At 39.4% G+C, this 19,376-nt stretch overlaps 1 protein-coding gene across 1 annotated transcript in view; it reads left to right on the plus strand.

The window, feature by feature from the left end:
• The window catches only part of IFT140 (intraflagellar transport 140), a gene marked incomplete at its 5' end in the record, with an annotated part of 83,734 nt that overhangs the window by 2,243 nt on the left and 62,115 nt on the right, over positions 1–19,376 (plus strand). The window contains 9 exons of the mRNA XM_082490593.1: positions 3,174–3,295; positions 4,843–4,985; positions 8,910–9,085; positions 10,222–10,313; positions 11,510–11,616; positions 12,414–12,562; positions 15,932–16,135; positions 17,027–17,099; positions 18,597–18,688. Coding sequence (XP_082346719.1) covers positions 3,174–3,295; positions 4,843–4,985; positions 8,910–9,085; positions 10,222–10,313; positions 11,510–11,616; positions 12,414–12,562; positions 15,932–16,135; positions 17,027–17,099; positions 18,597–18,688 — 1,158 coding nt within the window. The remainder of the gene's footprint in view (positions 1–3,173; positions 3,296–4,842; positions 4,986–8,909; positions 9,086–10,221; positions 10,314–11,509; positions 11,617–12,413; positions 12,563–15,931; positions 16,136–17,026; positions 17,100–18,596; positions 18,689–19,376) is intronic.

Here is a 19,376-nt window from a genome sequence, read left to right on the forward strand (position 1 = left end):
TCCTAGAAGATTCTGGTTTTCCCAGTTCTTCAATCAGCAAATGAAAAAAGAAAAAAAAAAGCTAGTTTTTTCTGTATTTTCCCTGAGATAAACTTGAGCTTGTCCAAGAATTTAAGTTCTGCTCTTTGGGAATTCTTACCTATATGAGTCAGAGGAAAATACAATTTTAAATTGTCATTTATAAAATTCTGTTCCTGCATTTGACAGTAATGCAGAAATTCAAAATTGAGTCAAAAATGATTTTATCCTCCTCTTTATTAGAAAAGAGGAGGTGCTGCTCAGCCAAAAGAACAGGACACATGGTATAACTGAGGCCTTATTTATACAGAGATAATACATTAATGTAGCCACGGCTTACATTAACCCTACAATTATGAACAAACTTCTGTTCAAATTGATTTATTTGGTGTCAGATCACAGCAATGAAGTATCTTAAAACAGATATAGCTGTTCTTACAGGCAAATTTAACAATTTTATAGACTCATCCTAACTGGTCCTCTAATCAAAGTAGAATAAGAAGTGCTTTCAAGGAAATTCCTTAACATGACAAAACACAACCTGTGCGTGTGTTGACATGAATGCTCTTCAGTTTCACGTAGCTTCAGTTGCTGTAGTTGGAAAGACCAACCGTGATAGATGCAACAGCAGCACAGTTGAACTCAGAAAAGTTCCTTATTGCAAAATAGCCGTGCTATCCCCTGTGGAGGCTGAAACACACAGCTGAGCGCAGTTCAAGGTACTTACTCTGTGGTGAAATGTAGGTCCTTAAAAGCCTGCAGCTGTGTGTGTGTGTGTGAGCTATCAGCCCTGCTCAGAGCCCAGGCTCCTGCGGTTGGGTGCGCAGCTGGTTCAGCATCCTGCACCGAGCTCCAAGGGTGCGTCTCCCCAGTAGCGCACTGGGTGGGCTCACGCATCCCTCGTCTTCCACACTCCGTCTCATATACCGTGCTCTGATGTGCAGCATAGTTACGTGTGATTTCCTACCTCTTTCCCAATAGCTTTTAAGTTTATTTTTAAAATGTTTTCCATGAAGGTATGTATTCAGGTAACTTCCGTTAGGTTAGTGTTGCCAGGATCACACTTATATTAGAGGAGTACCCTTGGAAAGAAGATAAATATTTGAGCCCTGGTTTGGTTTCTGTTTGATCTTCACTGGGACTTCAATACTCAGCTGAGAACATCCAGTCATCATAAATCCTGAGTTGCAAGAAAATTATTTGAAAATAACTTCTTAAAGTTGGAATTGGATGCTGTGAAAATCTGAAGCTCTTAATTTGTGTTTTAAGTAACAAATAACATGGATGGCTTCCAGGTTTCAATCACACAAAAGAACTCTAAGGATCTAGTTGCTTTCTATAATGAAAGCCTATTTATAAGGCAAATGGCCTTTACGACAAGAAGCTAAAGCTTTGGGTTGTTAAGAACGATAGAGAAGATACAGGATACCTTTTGAGTAAATCTTATAGATTATAAGGTCAATGCTCTTTGTCCTTTTCAAATACCATTTGCCCACAGACCAGTTCTGCATCCTGTCTATAACCAGTCACACTTAGAACAGGTAGTGAGCTTTTTTATTTCCAATCTCATGTGTTCCAAACTCAGCACTGAGTTTGCAGCTATGTTATCTGGATACAGAATGGGATATGTAGAATGGGATGGAAGGAAGGTCAACAACTTCATAAAGCTGCAGGCTTTTCCTCCAGCTTATAAATGGTGTGGATTTTCTTAGTTGAGATCCCTGGAATTTGGTGACGTTTAAAGCTGAGGGAAAAGGGAGAGGAGGACCCAACAGGACATGAACTTTCAGATGATAGGATCCTGTGATTTCCAGGGGTAACCAGCAAACGATGTATGAATGGCAAGTGGCCTCTTGGAAGGGAAGTACGGTGGTTTCGCAGATGCACAGCTGTGTCACATTCTTTAATCTGTAAGAGACAGCATTTCATGGTAAACAGTTTTGGGTGGTATAAATATTATCATCTTAGTGATGATAATAAGTGAAAAGAAGTGAGGACTTTGATTCTTGAACAAAAGGAGGAAATGTTACCTTGGAAGGCTTCAGCTGCATCTTGCGTGGCTTCTAGTTAGAATTGTGAAGAATAATTGTTTAGAGCTACCACTGCTACTATATACTTCACTGAAAACAATAAAGAAAAATAGAGCAAATTATAATACCACTTTATTGTTATCTACCTTAATGAAATAAATGGGATTGAACTTGATATTGCAAATTGTTGCTGCTGTTTTCATGTAGTTCTTACACAGAGAGCCTCCAAATGCAATTTGGTTCCCTAAGCACTAACATAGTAACAACAATAAATAATAATCTTAAAATTCCAGCTGTGAGGCTGTAGCGTAAGTCAGTTTGTTGGGACAGTTAACGTGTATGTCATGCTCAACTGTCTTTTTGCTTCTTTGCCTTCTCTGTTTTTTCCCGTCACCAGGGGGCTGATGCTCATTCGGAGCTGGCACTGCAAAAGGCGTGCTACCTTCAGAACCTGTGCCAGACTCTGAGAGCCAACTTATATTGACTACTTTTGAGTTAATTAGCTAACGAGTCTTCTTTTCTTTAGCGTCTGTGATTCTTCTAGTTACCAAGTTCTGTTTCTAAAAATGAATTCTTGTTCTAGATGAATGTCTACTCTGAAAGAAGAGGAAAGCTCCAGGAATTCTGAAATTCTTTCCTTAGATTATCTGCGTCCTGTGACTTCATGTGTCTAATCATTTGTATCAGTGTTATACGCACTTATTCAGGGATGCATATCTTATGCTTTACTATCCTTTATCTCAAGATATTTTCTTTTAGCAATCAGACTACTTGCAGGAAAAAAGTGGAAAGAGAGTTACCTAGGCAGATACTTGCATCTGCTACTTGCAGAGGAAGTCAAGGCTGTTCCATGTAATTCCTCTGGCAGTGTCATTTTACTAGGAATGGATATGACCAACAAGCTTTTTTAGATAGCTTGATTTTAAATAAGCAAATAATAAAATGTTAAAGATAATTTGTATTCCTTGTGGCTTAGTTTTAAGCGAGAGTAATTATGTGTCAACTAAATGAAAGGAAAGGTGTTGCTCTGTCAATAAAATGTTAATTTTTATGTGCACTGAGTAGATGGAGTCTGGATTCTCATTGGTGTGCAAAGTGTAATGAAAGAACTGTTGTCTTTTCTAGCATGGTGTCCTGGTTCTGTGGCGAATGGATCAGCGAGGCAGAGTGCAGGGTCCTGCCCTGCTGAAACAAGAGTATGGAAAATGTCTGTCCCACTGTGTCTTTCGACCACCCCCTCCCGGCGAGTAAGTATGGTGCCCCCTCAGGGCTCCGGTAGACCAGGTCTTCTGTTCCACAGAATGAAAATTCTACTCCCAGACAGACAAACCTTTTTTTTTTTTTTTTTTTAAAATATATATATATAAAAAAGTTCTTATCCTAGCTGTCCTTTATTTCCAAGTTCTTCTCCACTTTAGAAACTAATGAGGTTCAACACCTCTTCTCCACTTTAGAACCTAATGAGGTTCAAGAACCTAATGAGGTTCAACAAAACCAAGTGCAAGGTCCTGCACCTGGGGAGGAAGAATGCTAGGCACCAGTACAGGTTAGGGGCAGAACTGCTGGGAAGTAGCTCAGAGGAGAAGGATCTGGGAGTTGTGGTAGACAGTAAATTATCCATGGCCCAGCAATGTGCCCTTGTCGCCAAAAAGGCCAATGGAATCCTGGGCTGCATAGGGAAGAGTGTGGCCAGTAGGTCGAGGGAGGTCATTCTCCCCCTCTACTCGGCACTGGTGAGGCCACAACTGGAATACTGTGTCCAATTTTGGGGTCCCCAGTTCAAGAGGGACAGGGAACTGCTGGAGCGAGTCCAGCAAAGGGCAACTAAGATGATTAAGGGCTTGGAGCATCTCCCTTATGAGGAAAGGCTGAGAGAGCTGGGACTCTTTAGCCTGGAGAAGAGAAGGCTGAGGGGAGACCTTATTATGGCGTACAAGTATCTAAAGGGTGGGCTGAAGGAGGATGGAGCCAGGCTCTTTTCAATGGTTCCCAGTGACAGGACGAGGGGTAATGGGCACAAGTTAGAACACAGGAAGTTCCGTTCAAATACACAGAAAAACTTCTTTACGGTGAGGGTGACAGAGCAGTGGCACAGGCTGCCCAGGGAGGTTGTGGAGTCCCCTTCTCTGGAGATGTTCAAGACCCGCCTGGATGCAGTCCTGAGTAATGTGCTCTGGGCAATCCTGCTTTAGCAGGGGGGTGGAACTAGATGATCTCTAGAGGTCCCTTCCAACTCTGGGTCCCTTCCAACTGAAAATTCTGTGATTCTGTGATTTAGTAGCTGGCTATTTGTGTCCTGTATGCAGGAACAGACCTTCCTTTTGCCCATACCGTTCTCTCTGTTGCTGTTGCTTCTTCTTCCCTTAGTTCTTCTAATTAGCAATGTTGCTGATTGTGTAAAGCAGAAGGCATACGGAAAACACAATTATCCATGAAATTATTGGCAAGAATAATTAAATTAAAAGTCAGTTCTTAAACATTATTATTTCTTGCCTTTCCACACAAGAAAGTCAACAACTGTAGCAAAAAAAAATAAATTCCTTGTCTGGGCCACTTCTGTTTCACATCATTGTAGAAATAATAATGCTTATGGAAAAAAAGGTGAAACAATGCAAATGAAAACCAATATTAAAATTTTACTTTGTTTCTTTTTGAGGATGTCCTTTTTCCAGTCAGTGTATGAAACATCTTTATTTGCTCTTTACACTATGTTTTATTAACTACTCATCCGTTCTTGGAGAGGGAAAGTACTCTGTTATGTAAGAAATTGGAAATTAAGTCTCTGTGTTTGCAGGGACTTTATACAGCTGGCGAAAGCAGCTGTGGGTGGTGATGAGAAGGCCTTGGATATGTTTAACTGGAGAAAAGCTGGAACAGGAGCACCTCTGAAAATGGGACTCCAGGAAGGACTGTCCTTCTTCATTACTTTGATAGATGGTAAGAGCAAAACTACTTTTACAGCCTGCTGAAAATTTGTCTCCTTAAAGCGTCAAAATAGCTCAGTGCATTATAGTCCTGTTTTCATGTATCCAGCATCTGGAGTATGTTCATATACCCATTGTATTCGTAGATCCAACAGGATAGAGGATCCATAGGAGTTGAAGAATGCTTGGTAAGAAGAAATGAATAAAATTATTAAAATCTTAGCATCTTCAGGGTGAGTCCTCTCCAAAAGGGCAGCAAAGGTATTGGATTAGTCAGGTTCCTGAAGAAGTGAGTGTAAGGAAAGTGATTTCTAACACCTAAGTGTAAATAAAATTAGGAGTTATCAGAATTTTGTGCAAAGCTTCAAAATAATGCATAAGCTGTGTTTTTTTTTTTCTAGAAATATGCAAATGCTGCTAGAACAAACCTTTTAAAATAAATTATTAATTTGCCTTTTTCCTTTTTTTTTTCTTATGCTTTGAAATGATGCTGCAGTCTGCAAAAAAGTATGAATATCTGTTTCTTTAGTTTTCTTCCCTGCCATTTTTCTTTCCCTCTCCCTTTTACTGTTCTGGGTACTAGTTTGCTCCCAGCTCGTTTTCTTCCTACCCCAGCTCTCATGATGCCTTCTGTTTCTCTAACCTGTTAACTCTTTGGAGAGGAGCCAGAATCTATGTGACGGGTATTGTAATGAGCGTGTTTCTGGTAGAAACCGGTATAGCTTCCATGTGATTGCAGGAGTGCCCTTCTCCAGCTGTATCTTTGCTTGGCAGAACAGGGGGCTGTACCTTCACTTGGTTTGTGAGTTACAAGCCTCTTTACTAGATATGAATCATTTAAATGAAAAAGGGGTACGGGGCACTTCTTAAACGTAGAAGGAGAGAATCTTTGAGCGGCTGTGCCTGTGACATCCTCGCTTTCAGAGCAGCTGTAGTGGTGGTCCACAGCTCCATCTAGGGCCAGGCTCAGAGTACTGCACGTGGGTGTGCTTCGCATCTTGTTTCTTGGGTCTCCTGTTCAAACTTGTCAAGTTTCGGTCAAATGACACTGTTTCTTTTGAGCAGTCTCGTTGCCTAGGTTGATTTGGCCATATGTATTCTGGACCTGGTTCTTTATTGAGTTAGTGATCTGCCCTAACTTCAGAATCAGTTAAAGTTTTCATAGGGTTTCAATGTGACCTGTAAATTTCTTCTAAGGTATGGATTCTCAGCACAAACTTGTTTAATAAAAATGAGTTTAACCCCCCCATGTTCTTATTGCATGCTTTTAAATATCTCAAAAGAGTCTTGACTAAAGACAATAGAGCATTTTTTAAAGCAAAACAAAATAAACAATTAAACATCTCAAAAAAGCCCAAAACAAAATGAAAAAAACCTCCCAAGTTTCAAGTATTTTATTAGTCTACATACTTTTTGATGCTTCCAGAACACTGATCATTGCACTAAAACAGTGCAGTTCAGGTAATATGTCACACGAGATGTTTATCTGAAGAGAGGACACCTGAACTGATAACAATTTTCGGAGGTTGTTTTGCAACACTTTCTATGAGCACAAAGAATCATCATCACAAAGAATTATCATGTTTGAGACGACTGGCACAGGTATTGGGACATAACCTGAATAGTGGAAATCTTCCTGATATTTTTACTCATCACACTCTCATTTGTCTTCACTGCAGACATTTTAGGTCATGAGTAATAATCCTCTTCTGGTCCCCTTTGTGTTTCCTAAACAGTATATGCTTCCTGCTGCTTTTTATCGTTAGAATCTCTGGATTATTTGCTCTAATTAATTAGCTCAGATTTGTTAATTTTTGAGATTAGTCTCTTGTGTGATACAGTGTGAAAACTTCCTTAAAGTTATGCAGAAAGCTATAACCCTCTCCCTAACTGCCTAAATAGCTTCAAAATAGCAGGTAGTGTTGTCTGTGAGGTACTTAATACTTTGTATGGTAATATCCGAGTACAGAGGTTAATTTAACTTAAACAATTTCAGATGGCAACTAAAATCAAGGGACTGTCTGTTTCTTGTAAAAGGTGCCATAAAACTGAGATTCAGTAGGTGATCGGTTACTGCAAAGCATTACTACAATAAACAGGTATCTGTGTGATAGAAAATACTACACTGGAGAACCATGCCAACAGTCCCCAGTATCTGTACAGTCTAGGTGATGAATGGGTCGAGAACAGTCCTGCAGAGACGGAACTGACGGTACTGGTGGATGAAAAGCTGGACATGACCTGGCAATGTGCACCTGGAGCCCAGAAAGCCCCCGGCATCCTGGGCTGCATCCCCCGCAGTGTGGCCGCCAGGGCGAGGGAGGGGATTCTGCCCCTCTGCTGCACTCTGGGGAGACCCCCCTGCAGTGCTGCCTCCAGCACTGGGAGTCCCAACAGCAGAAGGACATGGACCTGTTGGAGTGGGTCCAGAGGAGACCACAAAGATGCTCCGAGGTCTGGAGCCCCTCTGCTGGGAGGACAGGCTGAGAGTTGGGGATGTTCAGCCTGGAGAAGAGAAGGCTCCGGGGAGACCTTACAGCAGCCTTCCAGTATCTGAAGGGGGGCTACAGGAAAGCTGGAGAGGGACTTTTTACAAGGGCATGGAGTGACAGGATGAGGAGTAGTGGCTTCAAACTGACAGAGGGGAGATTTAGATTAGATATCAGGAAGAAATTCTTTCCTGTGCGGGCGGTGAGCCCCTGGCGCAGGTTGCCCCGAGAAGCTGTAGGCCAGGTTGGACGGGGCTGGGAGCAACCTTGGCTGGTGGGAGGTGTCCCTGCCCAGGGCAGGGGGGTGCAATTAGGTGATCTTCAAGGTCCCTTCCAACCCAAACCATTCTATGATTTAACAAGAGAGATGAATGAAGTTATCTGTTCAGTCTTTTATTTCAGGGAGAAAATGTAGCAGTGTGGGAGGAGGTGGGAGAGCAGTTTGAATTTTTTTTTTATGTAGTTGGAATGTAGACGATAATATATTTGCAACAGTTTTGGAAGTTAAAACATTCTTTTTAATTGGATGCATCATATTGCCTCTTGGGTGCAACACTAGCATGGATTCTTAATGTTCATTCTTATACATTTGTGTTTTCTACTTCAGCTTTTGGGGGAAGAAATTATTTCATTTCATAGGGTTTTTGATTTGCACTAGTTTGAAATGTCACATTTATATAATATGTTTTGCTAAAAAAATATGTATGTGTGTGTGGCAGAAGATCTATCAGATTTTGATGACTTCATTCATCTGGGTGACTTCTGTAATACCATTTGCAGCTGCTACAATAATTCTAGGTTTTTCACTGGGTAGACCTGTGCATGATTTATACAGTATTACAAGTTAGCAAAATGATAATGGCTTTTAATGTTGAGTTGTAGTATGTTTTAATGTTGAGTTTTAATGTATGAGTTGTAGTTGCCAAGTCACACGCTATGTTGTCAGTGTTCTCAGAAAGACATTATCCCATTTGCTTGTGAAATTAATGTAGGAAAGCTGTATTTAGTGTGTGTGGTGGAGCGTTTCTAAACAATGAGGAACTTCATACCCACAGCTTTCTATAATCTAGACTGCTGTAAATCATACCAATTCTTAGCTGCCGTTCTTCTTTCACAAATTATTATTAATACTGAAGATTTCAGAAACCATTATTCATGCATACATATGCAGAAAGTTTACTTTTCGTTTAAAATTATTTAAATGGTTGCATTTAAATGATTCCCCTCTGGATTTCCTAGACAGGGAAAAAGTGAGTAAGTTTTATTTTATTGCTCTGGTCCACTGTTGTAGTCTGTATCCTGGGACAAAGTAGAAGACAAAAGAATTGTGGTTATTTTTATCTTTTCAGCACTTGAGCAATATTTTATTAAAGTAGAAAGCAGCAACTTTGATTTTCGTAGCTAAAAACTGTTGTCTGAAAACTATACCCTGTTCATGTGTACTACAGGTTCTGTGCATTATGTGAATGAGAAAGGAAAGACAAGGCATGTATTGTCCACAGACAGTCTTGTCCGAAAGCTGCTCTTCATGGAGGAAAGAGATGTTTTAGTTGTAATAACAGAGAACCTGCAGTTGTCCTTGCATGCAATTACTCTTGAGGGAGAGGCAGAAGAGCTCATGAAGGTAAGAGTCAGCCTACAGGGTAAAGTTGCAATGTTCAATCTTTATAAGTATTTGTTAGGGGTTTTTGATTATCACTTTTTTGCTTACAAATGAATCAACTCTCATTTTTGTTTCTCGGGTAATACCTTGATAAGCAAATATATGCTCATTTAAAAGTGAAATAGAGTGATGTGGTATTGAATTTGGAAAGGTGGTTTTCATCTTGCCTTCCTATTTTTTCTTAGTTTCTTTCATTTTGACCCTTTTGCACTTCATTTACCTTGTCTTAGGGAATTAGAGAAGAATTGAAAATTGCAGTATAATCAAATATTTGTTAAAATGTCTTGTGGATAAGTAGTTGATAATCTGCATCCTTGGTTTTATTATCATCGGTTGCTCAGAGCTGTCTTGTCTTTCAGATTAGTGGGAGTAGTGATATTGTCTTGGTGATATTGTCTTTCTCTGCAAAGCTGAAGGGTGTTTTAGTTCTCACATTGTGAAAGTGTTTTTTCACAGCTGTGAAGGCTGGGAAGCTTTTGAAGAATAACAACCCACCAGTCACAGAGTCAGCAATAATAACATAGTGACCCCAAAGTTATTGTATAGGGACAAAACCCAAACTGACCTCATCCAGGGCTTATAATCACCCTGGCTCAAATTAAATACTGTACTGTTGGAGAATACTGCTTAGGGAAAGGGAACCCAAACCTTTGCCTTCCTAAGACTCTTTTTTTTTTTTTCTTTTTTTTTTTTTTTCTTCCCTCTAAGATTGAAAAAGACAGGGCATTTGTGTATTACAGGAGCGTCCACTTCTTATTAATCATCACTTACTTTTGACTAGAAGTAAGATTTGGTATTTCACATTTTAAAGCAATTTATCAAGTTCTAAGAGAAGATGTAGTACAAGAGAAAAAACTGCTCCTTACCTACTTAATTAACCCACTACAAGATTTCTTTGATTAAATGTATACATCATATCCTTGATGCATTTAGTGGTGATCCCTGCCTGAGAGAAACTATGGGTCTATCTGACCTGAGAGACAGGTCCAGTTATATTCTAACCCTTCAGCCAACCTAGGAAATTCAGATGCTTGCTGTCTTTCAGTGTGTTCCTCCTGCCTTCTGTAAATTTACTTATTTACTTATTCACCTTATAGGTGAAGTTGAGTGGGAAGATGGGTCATTCTGCAGACATCATTTTAATAGACCATAGCCTTGTTGTTACAGCACTAGGCGAGACGGTCATCAGGTAAGAATCCTGTTTTAAAGATGTTCTGGCTGCCCGTGAGAAGTGCCAGCTAAAAGTTTTACGGTCTGCAGTGCACAGAATATTTTACTGAACTGTTGTTTTTTGTTGTTGTTTGGTGTGTTGTTTTTTTTTAAACAATAATGAAAAAACTACCAATATTTTCAGATTTTATTTCTGAAAATAAATAGAGAAATGAAATGAAAAAATCTGTTTCCTTGAGGGCAAAAAATAATTCTGTATCTTTCCTTCTCTCTAGTTATTTTATTTTCTCGGGCAGTACTACCCAAACCTGTTCCTTTCTGAGGGTTGTTATTGATTTCTTCTGAAAATATAACCATTTGGGTTTTTTGCATGAAAAAGATAGCCGCTTTGCTGTTCTTTCCATTGTTATTGTCTGATTCTTAGGGTAATTGTAGCATCAGCAACGTGAAAAAAAGTGCTTGCTTTTCGGGATGTTTCTCTGTTACTGTAACATGAGACAAGTATTTCAATTACTTCTATCCCTAATTCTTTAAACTAAGTATGTTACTTTGCCGTGCTGCTGTGTTACCACGTTCTGTAGTTTTTATCTTTTGGCATCTTTTTAAAAAAAAATATTAAGTCTTTTTGTCCTGTCTTTGCTATGACTTGCTCTGCCTGTTCCCTCTAACTTCTTTTGGGGAGTGGGTGTGTTCGATTAACAACAGTAGTTTGCTTTCTTGACCCTCTGTCTGCTACTATCAGACAAAATCATCTGTTAATTTTGTGAGAATATGATAAAGACCAAGTATCTAGAGGAATATGTTTGATGACAATGTTTAGTACTAGAAAATAAATCTGGAATCCAAAGGATTACTGGTTAACCAAGGAATATTCTTAAAATAGAGGAGGATGCATAAGTAGGGAGGAGGAAAATTGCAACTAGACCTCACTTACTTTCTTTTCTTTTTTCTTAAAGCTGGATTTGCTTCTCACTTCTTTCTTCATAGCAGAATATCACAAAACATGCTGCAGTTTAAAAGTCAAAGGAAAAGGAAGGAGATTGTTAAGAAATTCACATTCCAGAGGCAGCTGCTGGCAATTTAATTTTAAAAATTGAATGATCTGGGCATTATGGAAATAGCAAATTAATGCCATGGACAGCATCCTATTGCCTGTGTTTAGCAAGACACCTGGAAGGAAAAGCATTGTTAACACTCTTGTTTTGTGTACCTTAGGTTCTGGGATTTGGACCGAGATGAGAACTATGTGCTCTCCCCAGATGTGCAATTTGGCTTTGAGGAAGGAGAATGTATTAACTGTGTTTCTTACTGCAGCGCTAAAGGTAAGAAATAACATGGCAGCTGTGATCTCTGGATCCTAAACCTTGTCAAACCTCAGGCTTCAGTGCCCTATAGTCATTTCAGTATATTTGTCTTGTGACTGAGGGTTTCAGTAGTGTGTGATGTAGAAGCTTTCATCTCAGGCGTGTGCTTCTGAAGGTACAATGAGATCGTTTGATACTCATCACACTTCATCTCAGTGGGGAGTTGTCTTCTGGCACACAAGCTGGATTCCCTTTGGTGACCCTGAACTGGTACAAGTTCTCCTGGACTACACCTAATGCACTTCAGCATGTTATGTTCATTCAGTCTACGAGCCCACACTAGAGCTGATGCAAAGTAGAACTTGCCAAACACGTCTAGCGTGGATGTCAGGTCCTTAAAACTGATGTTTTCTACAGAGCTACTGTATGCATCACCTTGTTTGCCAGCATAGGCATAGCTAGTGTCTGCCAGAATGGTTTTCAATGGTGATTTGCCCATGGTGACTACAAAACCAGCCATTCAAAATTAAATGGTTAAAATGACATAATTGTCTGATACGTTCAAAAGATAACTTCATGTGGTAGTTTAGAAAATGGTCCTTGCCAAGTGAAACTTCTCCCATTGTTTCTCCAGAAAGTTTTTCCAGGCCAGGACTAGGATGCTGGTTTCCAGGAAGGCAGAGAGATGGATGCTGTGAGAAGGCAGCTTCTCAGTACCTTAGGACCAGAGCTAGGCTGCCTGCTACTTTCTATAATGTGGGGTTGTTTTTCTGAAGTTTAAGATATGAAATGCCTAACAGGTTTGTGAATGGCAGGTCTCTTAGCAGCTGGTACTAACAAAGGGAGAATAGCGATGTGGAGGAAAGCAACGGGATCTGCTCAGAGCATACGGGCTTTGGAGGGCAAGGAGAAGTGGAAGCTGCAGGCACCTACAGAACTTGAAGGGAATGTCACTCAGATAAAGGTAAGACAGGAAAGAGTCTTCTTGCATGTTAGTAGGACTTCACAAACATTAGATGAATAGTTCATCTTTGTGAAACAGATGAATATGATGGCTATCATACCGATAAATATGTGTACCAGCAGAGGCTTGTCCTTTTTCAGAAGAAGGAGGAAAAACCATCAGGATCAAGTAACTTTTAGAATTGAAATGGGCAGAAATATTACCTGTTTGTAGCTATTCTATTACAGGCAAGATTGAAATGCTCAGCAAGATAACACGCTGAAATGCAAATACATCATCTGACTGGGAGAATCGGCAGTCATGGCATCCTCCAATCCAAATGTCTGTCCGTTATCTGTCTCATTGACAAAACCTTTTGATTCAGCACCCTGAAATGATTTTCTGGAAAAGATAGATTGTCAAAAATGTTAAGTTTACATAGATTTATTAAAATAGCAAGCAAGGTAATCTGACTAAATGCGTTATTTTATTCATAGATAATTTACTTCTTTTTAGTCACTTTCTACAACTAAATTTTACTTGGTGAGGAAATGTGCCATCTAGAAGGGAATGTTACATTTTTACACACAAAATGATGTTTTCAGCTGCATTTTTGTCAGAAAACGTTTCTTATTTGCTAGATATTTTTTTTTTATGTGCAACAATGTCAGAGTAGATGTGGATGATAAGTTTTCTCTTACGACTTTGTAAAACCAATTCTTTAAAACGTTTCTACTGCTATTTACAATATTTTTAATGCTGGAGGTTATGACAATACCTAGCATAATAATATTTATTTTTTAACCCATTGTCTGTTAAGTGTCAGGGTGCAGTATTTTTATTTATTTGAAATATTTTAATTTGTCACAGTAAGCTTAAACACTGTCATTCTATACTTACTAGCATTTTGATATATGCAAAAGAGAAATGCTGAGCATTACAATCGTAAATTTAAATTTAAAGAAACAGCTTTTTTGACCACCACCATTCTGCTAAAAGGCAAAGGTTGTGCTCTTAGGTTCTCCACCATTTTTCAATTTGTTTGTTTGTTATACCCTGTCATTAAGTTTTTTCCAGGTTTTATAGGGTTTCTGCTATAAGTTAGATTTTTCTGTTGCTGTGCTTAATGTGAGAACAATACCCATTACTTTTTATGTGTCTGGTGCCTTTCAAGAGAAAGTAATTTCATGTTCTCTTTTATTGTGTTTTCACATAAGAATGGAACGTATTTTAAAAGCAATGGCACTTGCTTGCTCTGGGTTGGCACATAGCGAGAGTCTGTACCAGAGTCCTACTTCCAAAATTAAAACCTAAGTACTATTAAAGTCGAGAACCCAAATCTTTTGTTAAGATGCTTCAATAACAAAAGGTCCAGGATGTAGGAAATAGTGTGTGCCATTACTATATCATGCATCTGCTAATAAATTGAGGGAAGGGAAGAGATATAGGTGTTTATGTCAGCTTGACCATTCAAGCATTTTCCAGATAACAGGATATGGAGCCCTGTCCAGAAATAGCACCTTGTTCCCAATGTTTGTTAGCATAAACAAAAGCATTGCCAAACAATTGTCAACAATCACTGCGTTTTTATCTCATGTTATAAAGCTGTCTTTAATTATGGAAACTATACTATTTTTTATTGTAATCCCTGCATTCCAAAAAAGATTTTGTTAAAGATTTTACTAACTGTTACATGTGGACTCTTGATAATTCCTATAAAAGCCTTTTCCTGTACTACCATGAAAAACTCAGACTTAGAAAGCCATATACCATGGTGAGGTCAAAGGGCAGCAATAACTTTATTTGACTCCTTCCCAACCTCATCTTTTTTCAACCTGATAAGGTGGCCTCAAAGGACAAGTGGTTGGGAAGTGCTCTCTAGCTCATCTGTTGTGCAGCACAGTATTTAGTTAATTGTAACTAAGTGCCATTAAATAGAAAACGCCAGACAAACCATGTAAAATAGCTTTAGCTCTTCGATCACGCTCTTGAATAAAATGCAATTATTTCCAAACGCAACTGTTTAAATCAGTGTCGTTGGAAAGGTATAGCCACAGAAATATCAGTACGCCAGGAAATTCATGTGAAACCTCAAACAACTTTGAGGGAAGCAGAGACCTCAGAGACTTGGCATATCCTGAGAGTTTATAGAGCTTATCAGTTGTGCAAGGACAGAGAAGTCTTCGACTTTGAAGGGATTTTCTGCAGCTCCGAGAAACTTTATAACTTAGCTAGCCCATGAAAGTATGTCTGTATGAATGGTCTCTGGTAGATTAAAAAAAATAACCAAACAAACCACACACAAAAAAACCTCCCCAAACCCCTCTGCTTGCTCGCTGGCCCGGCCCCGGAGTTGTTCCTGCGCTGGGGCTGTGCAGTGACCTATGGACTGTGCTTACCCAGGCGCGTTATTGAAGGTGTGCGGTAGCTCAGGAGTAGCACCCCTCCACCCCCACACAGAGTCTGAGCTGCTGGGCTGGGGTTTGGATCGCTTCTGGCTAATGTGGCATGTGCCAAGAGTTCACATGTAGTCAGCTGGTTGCCACAATGCTTGCTGAAAAGAATTGTCCTTTGGTAGGAATGAACATGAACACTGTCAGACACGCTTGTTTAACTGAATATAGAAAGAAAGAATGAAAACAGGAGCATTATTTTCTCTTTAATAATAGAATTCATCAGCTGCATGTTAAAAACTGTGTCTTTGCAAGCCATCTTGGAAACAGATCCTATCTTTCTCCTCTTGAACGTTGTAAGGTATTTTTAGTTATAGACTTGCTCTGTGTAAGTGCTCTTTTCCAATATTAAAAGGAGGGAGAGATAACCTTCATAGAACTCATTGAAAAAGAGTTAGCTGGAACATGGAGATTCTTTCAGGAGAAGGGGTGAAGTGTACTTTTGGACCCCTTTATTTGTGCATGTGACTTAGCTAGGGGATTTGAACTATGTTGACTGAAAGGGCTATCAAAACTGCAAAAAAGTATGGTAATCAAAAAAAGAAAGTATGCATGCAACTTGCTTTTACAGATCGCAGCATTATTAAGCCCTTTCAATATGTGATACTCTCTTGTGGTAATAACTGTAAGGTGGTGCAATAATATTTTAGGAAAGACAAGTGGTTTTAATTTAAAAAAAAAACAGCTCCTCTACTTAGATTGAGGGAGTCTGAGTAGCTGGGTAACAAGCATGACAGTTTTAATCTGTAATAATTCCTAGTCATTGACTATAGTTGTATTTAGATGGTAGGACTTTGCGTATGTGTAAAAATGTTTATTCTGTCCTACCCCTTGTCATCTGTCCTGGGATATTGCTGTGAGTGTTCAAGATGAAATTGTGTGTTGTGCTTTTTTTTTTTTTATTGTTATTATTTTTTCCTCTTCCCATTGTGTGCAGTGGGGCTCCCGAAAAAACCTGCTGGCAGTGAACAACATCAGCTCTGTGGTGATCCTCAGTGAGCAGGCCATGTCATCTCATTTTCATCAGCAAGTGGCCATTGTACAGGTGTCTCCCAACCTGTTTAATGTGACCACCTTCGGCACAGGAACCACACACAGTCTTCGTGTTGATATGAATGTTAATGGAGTCTTCACTACCAAGGTTAATTGGTTTTGTTCATTTATTTCAAAGAATCGTAAAATGGTTTAGGTTAGAAGGGACCTTAAACATCATCTAGTTCCAACTCCCCTGCCATGGGCAAGGACACCTCCAGCTTGCTCCAAGCCCCGTCCAACCTGGGCTTGAACACCTCCAGGGATGGAGCAGCCACAGCTCCTCTGTGCAACCTGCGCCAGGCACTCACCACCCTCACAGGAAAGAATTTCTTCCTGATCTCTAATTTAAATCTCCCCTCTTCCAGTTTGAAGCTGTTACCCCTCATCCTATTACTACATGCCCTTGTAAAAAGTCCCTTCTCCAGCTTTCCTGTAGCCACTTTATGTACTGAAAGGGACTCAAAGGTCTCTCTGGAGCCTTCTCCAGGCTGAGCAACCCTAACCCTCTCAGTCTGTCCTTACAGCAGAGGTGCTCCAACCCTCTGATCATCTTTGTGGCCCTCCTCTGGACCCACTCCGACAGGTCCACGTCCTTCTTATGCTGAGGACTCCAAAGCTGGTTGTTGACCCTTGGTTAGGGTTAGGTTTGATCGTTACTTGATCATTTGCCTAGCTAGATGTGTGGAGACCAAACTTTCTACGTCTTTAATATAACCCTTCTTTGATATTCAATTTATTGTGGAATGGAAGTATTGTTATGATGATAGCAATGATGCTGTGGTGGACCTGATTTTTCAGATAGCACAGTGACTCAGTAATTCTCTAGGTGCTGACCAGAGAACTTTTGGGTTACCAAAAGCCTTCCAACCCAATATACAGAGGAACTAGTGAGTGGTGGTTATTGTGTGGAAGTTCTTGCTGTGTTACTGCATGAATTCCTGTATGATTCCAAAAGAAACCAAATGCATATATTCTTTTGCTTTTTTGATTGTTTTAGGACGCTGTAGTATTCTGGAATGGGAAGCAAGTTACTGTCTTTGAGTGTTCAGGAGATACCTTCAGAAGTGCAGGTAGGACTTAGAACACTGACCAGAGTTGAAATGGTTTGCTTCCTCCAAAGTTGTATGTTCTCTTCATCCATGATAGCCGATGGATTGTAATCAGAAGTGCAAAGTGAACAATTTTATTAACACTAATTAGACTTCATATTCTCATTTTGCAGAATAGAAAGATTAGGGTATAAAAATCAATGAAACCAGAACTCAAATGCCAACTCCTACATCTGTGCTTTATTCACTAAATAGCCTGGCATATAACACGTGGGTTAACCTCAGAATATGTTGGTGTTCCTGTGTATGAGTAGCAGTGCGGCAATAGAGGTAAAACTGAAGGTGATGTGCATCTCTAGGTATAAAATTAAAATATATGTCCTTGTAACCTCTGTTCAGGTACAACCCAATCCTGGAAGTACCTAAAGACTAAATGCACCTCATTCATAGAGTTCCTAAGGCATCCAAGTGTGTGACTGGCCTTGGTGAAACCAAGCATCCTGTTGCTGTTTCCCACAGATTACACATGTACCTGACTGTCACACCTAGACTTGAAAGGTATCCTCAGAGCTAGCGTATCGTATCGGGCCTTGCCAAAAACAGGATATGAGAATAAGGCTGCTTCTTTTAAGTAAAGTGTTCCAACGGTTGACCAAGAACAGAATTTTTTTCCTACTTTTGTAGCCATCACTCCTGTTGCCTTCTACAGATAGGTCATGATGATGTCTATTGAAGGCTTTTCTATTTTGCTTGGGAGAAAGTGTAATCGGCATTACATAGCACCTACATAGGAACTGAGAAGGAGTGGATTTTAGTCCCAGCTGTCAGGAAAATCTGTTCCGTAAATACAGCTAAGTCAAGTAAATTAGTTTTTTCTGTGATTAATTGTCCTTAAATATTTATGCCTTGAGAAACAGGTTATGCAGATTTCCATCAATCCCATCCAAAATCTTGAGAGGTTAGTCTTTGTCTTTTAAGAATCATTGTGTTTTCTGAGAAGTGGCTTATCTTATCTCTAGTGACTCATTTATTTCATAACACTCCCATGCTGAATTAATGCGTTATTACCACCAAGGTCCCAACAGTCTACAAGACTCCTGAAATTATTTGAGCCACTCTTCTTGTATGACACAGATTCCTTTATCACTCTTCAATTGTAGTTCAATGAATGAATGAATGAAGGAATTTTCGTAATGGAACCTCACATTGCAGTAGTCTTTTTCTTTCTTTCACTCCCTGTATCAACTCTTATCCCCTTTCTCTCCTGCTTGTTATCGTGGGCAGAGTGCACATGATACTCCTTTCAGTAGGAGTCTCAGATTTTGGTTGTAGTGGCAGAATGGAAGAAGGCTGCAACAGCAAAGAGTTTGGGAATCGGTAGAGACTGATGGATTGAAAAATGGATTTGGTGCAAGATAGTGGAAATTTTAAATGTGTTGTGTCAAAGTTCCTTTTTTTTTTTCCCCCCTTTTTACAAATCTGTTTATTGTAATGATGGCTTCATTGTGATTGTTCCAGGGTCTTTTCTTTGTGACTCTCCAGTTCTGGCCGTGCATGGAGAAAATCTGTACACAGTTGAGCCATATCGGGTCCAGGTCCGCACTTGGCAGGTAAAGGCTGATGAAATCATGAAAAGACAAACCTTATTGTTTTCAAAGATTGGTGTTACAGCTTAAAAGTTAAGTGGATGTTCTGAAAATCTATTAACTCTACCTTTGTCATAGAAAGAACATTTTGAGTATTTCAGCAGAAAGATCTTTGACATTTTGTGTTCTTTAAAAAGTGTGTTGCTTTAAATGCTACTGCACTGTAACTAATAATTATTTATACAAGAAAACAGGATTCTGTAAGGGCCAGACTTTAAGAGGATCAAAATTGCATGCAGGTTGAATGTGTATGTTACTGACAGGAAAATGAGCATGCTGAATATTCTTATAAGATAATGAAAAATATACCCTGCCCGTTCTGTGTGTTCCGGCAAAATCTTTTGCTTAACCTTCGCAGCCTCTGCAAGTCTGTGAGAATCAGAGAAATCTAATTATCAGAGTTCTATGATACATAATTTTATTTAAGAAATAAATGTATTCAAGAATGAGTGGGGTTTATTACAATAAGGAATGATTTTTGCAGTTGTATATTAAAAGACCTTCAGGGACCTGTATTTCTGTATCCCTCTTAGTTAGAAAAAATTGTATCATTGAAGGAGAAATTATTGCAGAAGGATATCTCTAAATTTTGCTTTTTTTGAAGGCTATACATCCAGTTTTCAACGTGAAAGACAGATTGCATTTGCAGAGC

The sequence above is a fragment of the Vanellus vanellus genome (assembly GCF_965231255.1).
Source record: "Vanellus vanellus genome assembly, chromosome: 14".
Taxonomy (NCBI): Eukaryota; Metazoa; Chordata; class Aves; order Charadriiformes; family Charadriidae; genus Vanellus; species Vanellus vanellus.